Consider the following 13,319-nt stretch of genomic DNA (forward strand, 5'->3'; position numbering starts at 1 on the left):
CATCTGGTTGTGGGTCTGAGTCTGAGCAAGGTGTGAAAAAATAAACGACTGGTCTTTAATCACGGAAATGACGCCGGTCTCACTTTCCTTAAATCGGCAAGTGTTGAAATGTAATTTTGTACCTCTGTTACTGTGCACGTCCAGACTCCTCTGGGATCTTAATGGAAATATATTGTGATTGGACAAGACATTTTATCCGATGTGAGCGAAAATCCGTTATACAAAATATGTCATATACGGTGTTTATTACATGGAAAACAATACAAAAACATTGGGACTTTTTTGTCCGGTGACTGTGAATATCGGGTTTATAGGATGATGGTTTAGGTGAGTTTACTTTACATGGGACTGAATAATAATTTACCTTTCAAAGCTTTGATGATGAAGTTGCTTCCATCCCACATGGCTGACTTTATTTCCAAAATTTTTCTCTGTTCAGATCCGAAGGGAATCTGTACATCTTGAAGCCCTTGCTGTGTCTGTTTGTGCTTCCAAATGCACAGCAACCCGGCATTGTCAGCAAATAAATAAATAAATAGTTGGATTTACATGCAGATAGATTAACAGCCAATGCTATTTTGGCCCCAAGATGGCACCAGGAGTCACGAGACCATTGTTTTTTCAGCTCGTCATGCTGCTGCTCTCTGAATAAAGTGACTCCAGTATGCCCCCCCCCCACGCTGGAATAAGCAGGTTTAGAAAATAGATGGGCGTTAATCTGCCTTTAATTTTTCTGCAGGTCACCACACCATTTACATCGGCGTGCATGTGCCCAGAGCCACCATCGACGGAGGCGTCACCATCGGCGAATGACCCATCAAAAGAGCAGGAAGGAGAAGTTCACGGAGAGCACCTTTGACAAGTCAGAAACAGAACATAGCAACGAGGCCAGCAACAGCATCCTCAAACCTCTCAGTAAGTCCTGAAGGTCAGACACCGTACGGGCTCATGCTCATCTTTTCTGTCTTCTGTTGTTTTTCCAAGGAAAAAAAAACACATCATGTCAGCTCTTCCTCAATGAAATTTGCTGAAACCACTTTGTCACCAAGAAAAGTGGTACATGTCTTAAATCGAGCCTAGTAAATAGACTGTCCACTACAAATGCCACAAAATGTGGTTTTACACAGGCTTGCTGGCACATGATGTGGCACGAGGACCAAAATACGCCTGGATTTTACAATTGATGTTGGGGGGATTTTCTTCAGGGCCTAAATCCAATCAGAGGAAAGATTACTGCTGGCCCATCTGGTCATTGCCACCAACTTAGACAATGTATACAGAGCAAGACATTTCAGTTTTATAGATGTCGAGTTTTGATCCTTTGATCACAGTAAGAATCCAAGTTTGGAAGCAGACAGAAGGTGAGCGTATAAACGATGCTGTGTTAATTGTTTTAGACAGCTGAGGAACAGGACAATCTGAATCTTCTTTTCCTATTTTACTTTTAGTGCAGCAGCTAACTGAAACAATCCTTCAGATGGTGATACAAGCACCAAATTTGGCACCAATACACTTTATGAGCAGTGTACAGAATTTGGAGATGGTGGCCCCTGGCATCCCTGTGTTTGTCAGTTTGTTGTCACTTATTCTGTACTGGAAACATTCACATTCACATATTCATATTTTATATTATAGTTTAATACGGGCTGTGAGTATCACCTGCAAAACCTGGCACAGACTCAAAGTTAATACTGAGTTATTTGTCAACATAACGCAACATGTATATGTAAGAGAGAAAAGACAAAGGTGACAAAACATGTAAACCTTCCTTTGGTTTCCAGCAACAGTGTTGTTCCCCATTTGTGGAAAATGCAACTATGTTGGCAACACTGCAATGCTGTTGGCTCATGTGGGTGAGCTTGCATCAATGCTGTTGATGTTTCAAAAATCAAAGATATAGAATGAATGAAATAAGAAACATGGCGAGTTTAAAGTTGTAGAGATCATCCAGTAGAATTGTTTTTTCTAGTCTTAATTACCAAACATTCTTTTCTGCAAAAATTAATCACCAACGTGTTTTTTAAAATGTTAACTACTATCAATATTTATGGCGTTATTATAGCATTTACAGACTGTTGTATTTTTTTTTATCAAGATTAATTTTGCCACCAAGTTGTGTCTCAGTATTTATGATCCAAGGAAAATGTCAATGAAAGTGTCTTCAGTATAATCAAACATTCATAGGAATATGCACCCAATATCATATGAAATGCATCATAAAATAGGTATGAATGTTTAGCTTCTGCAGTGTGATATTCAGTATTTTCTGGTGAAGTAGATTATTTGCTTGGGTTGCAATGTGAAGGCTCAGGAGAGTCTTGTTCCTGGAGGAAACCTATCCAGGTATTTTCACTACGACAAGCAGGGCAAGTAGAAAATTAATGGAATAGTCAGGAGGTGAGTGAGTGAGTGCCAAAAACATGCTTATTTTTTCTCAAAAGTTGGGGATTTTAACATGGGCTCTGTGGGGAGTGACTCACTATTGGAGTCAGCCTCAAGTGGCCATTCAAGGAACTGCAAGATTTACTTCCATGTTTGCTTAATTTATTTAACAGGGCTGGACGTCAGGGCTTGGGTCGAACAAACAGACAGACCTGAAATTGCTTGTCTTGCCTTTTGAAAAGACTCCAGTTTTGCACAGCCAGTGTATGAGAAAAGTGCATGACCTATAGACAAGTCTATAGGTTTTTCATACATGTAGGCCATCCAGTCATTTCCTGTGGTTCAGGTACAGTATTAAAGGCTCTGCAGACTCGGGTTTGTTTAGTTTAGTTTTTCTCTTTTTATTGTATTAGATTTCTGGATTGCTGTTGAGATGTACAGGGAATTAAAAAAATTAGAATGAAATGAGCTTGTAAATCCGCTGTCTACCCAACCCTAAGGTCCCCTTCATACATAGTACAAATAAGTAAAAATCAGGGCGAATCACGGCGGAACAGCTCGTATAATGAACCACGAAAACATCGAGCCGATGGGCACGCGTCCACGAGACGGTGTCGTGCAAGCAGGACCACAGTGCGAGCACCTGGGATGTGGTACACCACATCGTGCCGCTGATGTGGAGAAGAATAAATAAAAAACAGCTGTATAATTAGTGAATATCACTAGGTTGATAAAAATATAAATAAAAGGGACGCAATACAGAACCCTGCTGATAAATAACCCTGGTTAAATAAAAAATAAATGCCACTCACAGGATTCAACCTGCAAGCTGGCTCACAGATCTGGCAACTTGTTTCCAACGGATTGTTTGTTGTTGTGACGCTATTCTGAACTTCACACAGTTGTATAGGTTTCTTTTATTTCTGTTTAGCACTCTTCTGGTTATTAATTGTATCTACTCTGAACGTTATTTAACTATAGTCCTGTTGTAATTCGCTAGCAGTTAGCATTTGCTAGCAGTTAGCATTCGCTAGCATTTAGCTTCGCTAGCTACGGTGACTCCTCCCTTCCCACCCCTCATTATTTTTATAGCTGGTTCTTTTTACCTGTTAATACTTCTGTTAGTTTTTCAGTTGAACTGCTGTGAATTTTAAGTAATTATTTTACTCCTGTGTAAATCTTAGGAGCGGCTAGCATTTTCACTAGTGGTTAGCTTGCGTTAGCGACTTCAGACCCTCGTTTTCATTTTTTCATTTAGTTTTTTTTATATACTTCTGTTAGTTAACTGTTAGTGTAACTGTTGTGAACTTAGCTTAGTACTTTACTCTTGTGTTAATCTTAGGAGTGGTATATATATTTATTGTTCCTACATTTCTAATACTTCTGCTACTCTTTTAGTGTATCTGCTGTGAACTTAATTCATTTATTGCATCTGTGTGAGCCTAAGAGTGGCTAGCTTATCCATTATTGGTTAGCTTGTGCTTGCTTGGCTATACTCTTGAATTTCCTAGTGCACAAAGTACACTACTTTACCTACTTTACACCCTCCATAAATCCTACATGATGTTGGAAGATAGGGTGGCTCTCTTAGAGAGCCGTGTCCGTAAGTTAGAGCAGCTTCTTAGCGCAGTGGAGTTAGATGTTACGGGCACTCCAGATGAGGTTAGTGCTGGGCCGGCTAGCGAGCCCATTAGCATCAGCCTAGAAACGCCAGCTGTGGAAGATGGTTTTCGAACTGTGGCGAGGCGGAGGAAGCCCCGTAGGGCTTGGTGCCCGGTTGTGGCACCCCAATCACACTTGCCACTGCAAACTGTGAATCGGTTATCCCCCTTGGATTTACCTGATGTGAATTCTCTGAGCCCACAAATGACTTCTCCTATCTCCAGCCTGAAAACACCGGACTTTAGCGATAGGGGATTCTATCACCCGCAAAGTCAGGTTACAGACGCCGGCTGATTTTAATGTATTCCTGGGGCCAGAGCTCCCGACATTGCATCCCATCTTAGGGTGCTGACGCTGCAGAAGGGGAAGACAGACAAAGGAACATGACATGAGATAGTAGTCGCATAGTTTATTCACGTCGGCACCAATGATATCAGGATGAAGCACTCAGAGGTCACAAAAATGGACATAGAGAGGACTTGTGACCTTGCCAGAAAGATGTGTCAGCATTGATTAATAGTCTCTGGTCACCTCCCCTCCTGGGGTACTGATGAGGTGTTTAGCAGGCTGACATCATTAAATAGATGGCTGGCGCAGTTTTGTCAACAGCAAGGTTTTAGCTTTATTGATAACTGGCTTTCATTCTGGGGCTGCCGTGGCCTGCTGATGCCGGACGGCCTCCACCCTACTGGGGAAGGCGCCGCCATCTTGTCTGCAAACATAGATAGAGCTCTACAGGGAGGGTAACAATAGGAATCTACAGCAGGCCACAGAGCAGGTGATTAGAGACCCTGCAAGCTTATGACAAATGTGGAGTGGAATCCATTAGCTTAGCGGGGAAATTAATGCAGAAAATCCACAATGGTGATAGTGCAGTTTATCTGCCAGGGAGGGAAATTCAACAAGTTGAGACTGTGGCCTGCTCCCATAAACGTCTCCATAAAATCATAGAGGGATATGCTTTGCCAAACTTAATACCCATTACTATATTGGCATCATGTTGAAATTGAGGATGGCCCAGTGGTTGTTCCAGTAATAGCAAAGATTTTGTGTCTGCTAACTACAACGCGCGTGGAATGTCTCAAACCTAAACCTACTTCTAGGGCATCTTATATATGCTACTCTGAACCCACCCCTAAACCCAAACAGTTCAACTGTCAACCCCACTGAGGTCCTTAGACTGGGTCTCATTAACATAGGATCACTGTCCTCAAAATCATTATTGATTAATGATTTAATTATTGATCATCACTTAGATATGATTGGGTTATGTGAAACCTGGCTTAAACCTACAGCTGTCCTCCCCTTAAATGAAGCCTGCCCACCAGCATATACATTTAGTCACGTCCCTCGTGATGCGAAGCAGGCGGGGTGTTGCTCTTATTATAAATCTAGGTTTAGCTTATTAGCTGTTGGGGGTCACAAATATAACTTGTTTGAGCATCTGATTCTCCGCTCCGCTCAGGATATTACACATTGCCAAGGTCAGAAGAATAAAAATCAGTCCGTATTACTCTGTCACTGTATATAGGCCTCCTGGCCCATATTCTGAATTCTTAGATGAATTTGGGTGTGTTCATCTCTAACTTGTCCAACTAGTGCAGATAACATTTTGATCATTGGTGACTTTAGCATTCATATAAATAAGCCTTCTGATCCCCTCTGCAAATCATTATGGAAATTGTGGATGCATTAGGATTTCGGCAATGCATTCGGGATTCGACGCACATTAGTGGAAATACCCTGGATCTGGTTCTCACATGTGGTATTGCTGTCACGAATATTGACATCATGCCTCTTACATCAGTGGTCTCTGATCACTCACTTATTAAGTTACAGTTTTGCTGCCCGTGTTTAGTGGAACAGCAACCTTATTTATCACTGTAGCGATACATAACTCCTCAACTAGACTGAACTAGAAGCTAGACTGCCTGATGTCTTAGCCTCATTTTTGACAAATATCCAGTCAGTAGACAGACTTGTGGATAGTTTAAAGTCAGTGCTCAAAACGACACTCGACATGATTGCACCACCTGTGTTGAAACCGCGCTCCCCCAAATCGCAGTCACCTTGGTTCAATGATTACCTGCGTGACTTCAAGCATAAAGCAAGAGGTCTAGAACGGAAATGGCGTCGATCAAAATTAGAAGTATTCCACCTTGCGTGGCGTGATGCTATCTTAGACTATAAGCATGCATTATTGGCTACAAAGCGGACCTATTACTCTGATTGATCAACAAAACAGCATAACTCAAGTTCTTGTTTCACATGGTGGCAACACTTATTCACGGACAACCACCTGTAGCTCGCTCTCCTTTTACAGCACAAGATTTCCTAGATTACTTTGAGAAGAAAATAGATGACATTAGGGTGAACATATCCCAGCATGCCTTAAACCCAGCCACTACACCTTGCTATTGAGGTGGGCGCCACTACTGAGGTATTACCTAGATTTACAGAATTTGATAGTATCTCTCTAGGCATGTTGACGAAACTCGTAACGTCAACAAAAGCACAACCTGTTTATTTGATCCTATACCAACAAAACTGTTTAAGGACCTGTGGCCCACTCTTGTGCCGATTTTGCTGGGAAAATGATAATCTTTCTTTAACTTCTGGATCTGTTCCTAAATGTTTCAAATGTGCAGTGATTATACCATTATTTAAGAAACCTAATCTTGACCCTAGTGTATTGAAAAACTATCAGCCGATATCAATCTATCATTTTGCTCTAAAATTCTGGAAAAGTGGTGTCACGACAGCTCGTAGACTATCTACTGAGGAATAAATGTTTTGAGCCACTGCAGTCTGCTTTTAGAAAATATCATTCCACAGAGACGGCTCTCACTAAAGTGGGTGAATGATCTTCTGCTTACAATGGACTGGACACCACTACGGTTCTGCTGCTGTTAGATCTCAGTGCTGCATTTGATAGAGTGGATCATCATATTCTACTTGATAGGCTGGAAATCATTTTGGGATTACTGGGAGTGCCCTTGCATGGCTGACGTCATACTTGACCAGTCGTTCTCACTGTGTTTTGTATAGTAACACTACCTCTAACTTAGTGACATGAAATTTGGGGTTCCTCAGGGGTCTGTCTTTGGCCCCCTGCTTTTCTCCCTTTATATAGCCCCCCTTGGGCACATATTGCGGCGTTTTGGGATTACCTTTCACTGCTACGCAGATGATACTCAGTTATATATGCCGATAACTGCTGGTATCTCGTTCACATAAAATCCGTAGAAGATTGCTTGCAGCAGTGAGAAGTTGGATGTCTAGAAACTTCCTACTTTTAACTCTGAAAGACGGAAATGATCGTTCTTGGTCCAGTGAGACATCGGCATCAATTTGACCAGGCTCGTGTCTCATACATCACACTGACAAAGTGAGGAACCTTGGGGTAATTTTTGATCCTTCGTTGTCCTTTGGCCTCCATATTAGAAATATTACTAGGACTGCTTTCTTCCACCTGAGAAATATAGTGAAGATTGTCCCATCCTTGTCTGTTTCTGATGCTGAGACCCCTGATCCATGTGTTTATCTCTTCTAGACTGGACTACTGCAATGTTCTATTTTCTGGTTTACCGCATCTAACATTAGGGCTCTCAATTGGTTCAAAATGCTGCAGCCAGACTTTTGACACGAAGCAGAAAGTTTAACCACATTACACCCGTCCTGTCCCAGTGAGACCAGATTTTAAGGTTCTGCTACTAACCTATAAAATTATTCATGGACTGGGCACCTCCCTACCTAGCTGACCTAATTAAACCTTACGTACCGCCAGGCTTACGTTCTCAGGTGCAGGACTACTTGTGTGTCCCTAGGGTGAATAAGAAGTCTGTGGGTCACATAGCTTTCTCTTATCGTGCCCCTGTTCTGAGGAATGGTCTCCCTGCATCAATAAAACAGTCAGATCTATGGAGGACTTCAAGTCCAGACTTAAGACGCACTTATTTTCCCTTTCATATGGCTAGCATACTGGTACAGTTTGTTTACGCTTTTTACTCTTTTAATTCATGTTATTAGTAATTGGAGTCGGCCGCGGCCTCAACTTCACCTAATTCGGGGTCTTTTAGTGAAGCTTAGGGCTGGCGGCTGGCGATCACCTTAGTATTGTCTTCTGTTTTTCTTGTTGATTAATGCTGGAAAATTATACAGTATTTTTGTCTTTCTGATGCCTGATTCGGTTTTTTTCTCTCTCTAAGGTGCAGCTCCATCCAGAGATGGGAGTTGTGTTTGTGTTGGCGATCCTCCTGTCCTGTGCACCAACAGCAATTCTTGTATATTCATCCGTGAATTGTTCTGTGAATTGCTTCTGTAATTTATGTTTGTAGCATGGCCCAGGCAGAGGGTCACCCCTTTGAGTCTGGTCTGCTTTAGGTTTCTTCCTCAGAGGGAGTTTTTCCTTACCACTCTTGCTCTGGGGGTTGGTAAGGTTAGACCTTACCTGTGTGAAGCGCCTTGAGGCAACTTGTTGTGATTTTGTGCTATATAAAGGAAAAATCAATTGAAATTGAAATTGAATTCAAGCTTTGATTACCAGACGGAAACTTTACTACTGCGCTACAATCACTGTCTTATAACAGGATTGTGAAATGGCTAAAATCAACAAACATAACATATTTTTTTTAAAAGAGAAAAAAGCACTGTGATAAACTGACAAATGGCGTTTGTTACGACGTATTTCTGCTGATACGTGACTGAAAGTGGCGTATTTGTCGCACTGTTGTCATATAGTCCTGTGGTGCACACGTGTGTCCTGTTAGACAGACGTGACATTCAGATCGCCTGATTCAGATCCACATGAATTGACGGTACATTCCAGCTGGAACCGTCTGTCAATGTGCGCGCTCTCCAGCCCGTCACAAAAGCGATATATGTTTTTATGTATTTCCACGTGAGGACGGCAGGCAGAGCCACGCACCTCATGGAGGAATGTTGTAAGTTCATGTCCTTCAAAACACGGTACGTGTTTGTCCAGCCGGGACATCCCAGGAGCACAGATTACAATAGCAGCACTGGTTTCTGTGTTTGTAATGTGTGCACTGAACTGTCATCCAGCTGTCAGTGTGCTGCGATCAGCTAACAGACACCTCCCCATGCTGTATGCGATCAGACCTTGCTGTCCAGCCCCCATGTGATCGGATTTGTACATACATATATGCATTTTATGCACGTGTGCTCCCCCACCCCCTCGACGTGCCATATGTGTTGGGGGGAGTGGGCGCGACATGTGTGCACACGTGCAAGCCATATGCACCATGTGTGTTGCTTTGCAACTCCACAGTCATGGGTGGCACTTAGACAAATGTCACTTCCAGCTCGAAAGTGATCGTCTGCTGCGACTGTTTTCATGCTAACAGTGAGAATGGCCACACTTTCTAAGTGCCAACCAGCGGTGTTAGATGTTTGTGTGTGTAACCTGGATTTGGCCAACACCTGCCACGAGAGGGTTCGATGGGCTCTCACAGGGCGCACTCTGTCTTTCAGCCGCTGGTGTGCACAAATAGTTGCCACTGGTGCAACCACAAAGACAAGATATTTAATGTTCAAACTGATAAACTTTATTGTTTTTGTGCAAATATTTGCTCATTTTGAAATGGATGCCTGCAACATGTTTAAAAAAAGTTGGGACAGTGGCAAAAGACTGGGAAAGTTGATGAATGCTCAAAGAACACCTGTTTGGAACATTCCACAGGTGAACAGATTAATTGGAAACAGGTGAGTGTCATGATTGGGTATAAAAAGAGCATCCCCAAAAGGCTCAGGCCGTTCTTAAGCAAAGATGGAGCGAGGCTCACCACTTTGTGAACAAGTGCGTGAAAAAAAAATAGTCCAACACTTTAAGAACAATGTTTCTCAAGGTTCAATTGCAAGGAATTTAGGGATTCCATCATCCACAGTCCATAATATAATCAGAAGATTCAGAGAATCTGGAGAACTTTCTACACGTAAGTAGCAAGGCCGAAAACTAACACTGAATGCCCGTGATCGATCGATCGATCCCTCAGGCAGCACTGCATTAAAAACCGACATCATTGTGTAAAGGATGTTACCGCGTGGGCTCAGGAACATTTCATAAAATCATTGTCAGTTAACACAGTTTGTCGCTACATCTACAAGTGCAAGTTAAAACTCATGCAAGCAAAACCCACACATTCCAACATCCAGAAATGCTGCCGTCGTCTCGGGCCCGAGCTCATTTGAAATGGACAGATGCAAAGTGGAAACGTGTGCTGTGGTCTGATGAGTCCACATTTCAGATGTTTTTGGAAATCATGGACGTCATGTCCTCGGACAAATGAGGAAAAAGGACCATCCAGATGTTACCAGCACAAAGTTCAAAGCCAGCATCTGTGATGGTATGGGGCTGTGTTAGTGACCATGACATTGGGCAACTTACACATCTGTGATGTCACCATCACTGCTGAAAGGTACATCCAGGTTTTGGAGCAACACATGCTACCATCCAAGCAATGTCTTTTTCAGGGATGTCCCTGCTTATTTCAGCAAGACAGTGCCAAGCCACATTCTGCAGTGTTACAACAGTGTGGCTTTGTAGTAAAAGAGTGCGGGTACTGCAGTACAGACCTGTTGCCCATTGAGAATGTGTGGCGTATTATGCCACACATTTCTCACACATTTTATAAGCGCAAAATACGACAACGGAGACCCTGGGACTGTTGAACAACTGAAGTCGTACATCAAGCGAGAATGGGAAAGAATTCCCCTACAGAGCTTCAACAAATAGTGTCCTCAGTTCCCAAATGCTTATTGAATGTTGTTAGAAGGAAAGGTGATGTAACACAGTGGTAAACTACCACTGTCCAACTTTTTTGAACGTGTTGCAGGCAACCATTTCAAATGAGCAAATATTTGCACAAAAACAATAAGGTTATCAGTTTGAACATTAAATATTTTGTCTTTGTGGTGTATTCAATTGAATATAGGTTGAAGAAGATTTGCAAATCATTGTATTCTGTTTTTATTTACATTTTACACAACATCCCAACTTCATTGGAATTGGGGTTGTAGCAACAGGTGTACGAGGTGTTGGAGGCAGTTACAGTTTTACACGTATTGCATACAATTCTTGCTTCATGCACAATTTATGCACAATTTGACCACATTCATATGATGTGTGAAGAGGGCCCTTAAAGTTGGGTTGAGTTTATTGGGGTTAAATTAGATACTTTTGGGAATAGGGAGGTGTGCTATTCAGGTGGTTCGCTTCAGCAATTTTCAACAATCACGTGACGAGGGCTGGGCATCGAAAGCGGTCCTTTTCAAGAATCATTAAGAAATTATTCAATACACCGAGATCAATAGCCTTTTTGCTTAACAGTTCCCTTATATGTCCTTCAGTTCACATTATGCCAGAGCAGCTGTTTTTTCGAGGGTGTTTATCGGGAAAATGATCATTTCTCTACATTGATTGCAGACCCGCTGAATCAACTGCTTCTGCAGCTTCTCTGCTTGAAGCAACGAAGCAGCACTTCAACCTGCTGCTTCATTGGTTCTCTGCTTCGCTACTTTTCAAAAGCGGCAGGTCCGCAATTTCTTCATTAACCCCTTTCAAAGCCATTTAAAGATGTCAATTGTAAGTCACCTTTGACTGGATTCACAGATGAACTGGGACTCTTGTCTTGTTGCGGGCAAGAAACGATCATCGTCCTTGGTTCAGTTTGCACAGCTCCAAACGCAACCTGGTCTCACAGCAAGTCGTGATTCAGCAGCACAAAATATACATTAATCTATTGGTTTGTGATATTGTGACAAAAAGCGCCGCATTTTTGTCACGGCAGCACAGATTCATTCTAATTCATTCCGTGATGGCTGCACGAAATTAAAAGTTAAGGGGGGGGAGGGGTTGGGGTGGTTATGGTTAGGGTTGGGGGAGGAGTAGGGTTCGTAATAGTGAGTTTAAAAAAACCCGTCACAAAAATTTGACTCATTTCATGATGGGAGCACGAAAAAAACAAAACAAAATGTGAGACTGGGCTGCCAAACGCTGTGTGGCTCTCTGCAGCGTAAAGTTAGAAAGATAGAGTCCGGTTGGAATAATAACTTCAAAGCAAATCACCGTTTTAAATCAATGACCCCTCTTTCCAAAAGTTATAATACAGACAACAAATGACAACCAACCAAAACCGGGTTTTTTTCTCCCAAAATGAGACATCCTCTTTATGAATTACATCCTGATGTTCAGCACAGCTGGCTGCAAGAGCTCAGCTCAGAGTCTATGGAGTTACATTTGTCTCAATATCTGAAAGGAAAGCTTTTGACAAAAGCTGCAGATTTTGTTTATTTCTATTTATGACTAGAGATCAACGATCCATCATGTCCATCAAAGATCCACTGACCATGTACAAATTTATTAATTTTTATTTCTGTTCAGAGATCAAGGATCCAGTGACCAATTTCTTATTTATTTACTTTAAGGATCCATAAAATGTTGTTGACATAGAAAACCTGTAAAGCCTACTTTTAGTATACAGAAAATTCACAAGAGGTATTAATAAGCTGAAACAATAATGGCATTGATATTGATAAAATCTTATCAATACCCATCCCTACAGACTGTGACTGTGGAAAAATTCTCACTTTCTTTGTGATAGATCTTACTTTCCAAAATTGTGTACTGCTCTTATTTGCCTGTTAGAAGAGGAAAGGTTGTAGACCTACAACTCTGACAGTGTTATCTGCTTTATTCTCACTGGGGAGCCCGGCTGTCCTCCGTGGCCTGGGTTGAAATCTTCTTGTTTCGTCAGGTGCACGCGGCAGGGACTGGGGGTGAGTGGGGCCTTCTGGTTACTTGTTTTGATGACATTATTGGTCAAAGCTTTTGTTGTTACAGTGACACAGATGTAAGGAGCAGTCCTTTAAACTGCTCAGGAGTGGAGAATTAATTCCAGCTGTGAGCTGTTGAAGGTCAGCCATGCCCAGACTAGATGCACAAACAAGCAGAACACACAGCAGGTAAGGGAAACACAGCAGACAAGGTAAAGCCCCGGTCACACGGCACTAATGAAGGACACCGAAGCCAAAACAAAACAAGAAATCTGGACTTAACGTTGACTTTCGGAGACATCGTTTAACCATCGTCCAGCTTCATTCTTGTAGCTGGTGCTTCGTCAGAATTTTCAACCTCAATTCGTCCGTATTCCGTTTTGCTTTCTGTCTTGACGATTACTCATCATTTGCGTAGTTACCGTACCATCAGTGTTGCATTTGGTTGTCATCCAACTTCATCCAACCTCCCAAGTCTGATG

General features: G+C 42.2%; 1 protein-coding gene across 1 annotated transcript in view; it reads left to right on the forward strand.

The window, feature by feature from the left end:
• slc4a4a (solute carrier family 4 member 4a) overlaps window positions 1-13,319 on the forward strand; it is a 229,100-nt gene that overhangs the window by 40,486 nt on the left and 175,295 nt on the right. The window contains 2 exon segments of the mRNA XM_034170791.1: window positions 740-772; window positions 775-915. Of these exon segments, the coding sequence (XP_034026682.1) occupies window positions 740-772; window positions 775-915 (174 nt within the window).

Source organism: Thalassophryne amazonica, chromosome 5 (genome assembly GCF_902500255.1).
Source record: "Thalassophryne amazonica chromosome 5, fThaAma1.1, whole genome shotgun sequence".
Taxonomy (NCBI): Eukaryota; Metazoa; Chordata; class Actinopteri; order Batrachoidiformes; family Batrachoididae; genus Thalassophryne; species Thalassophryne amazonica.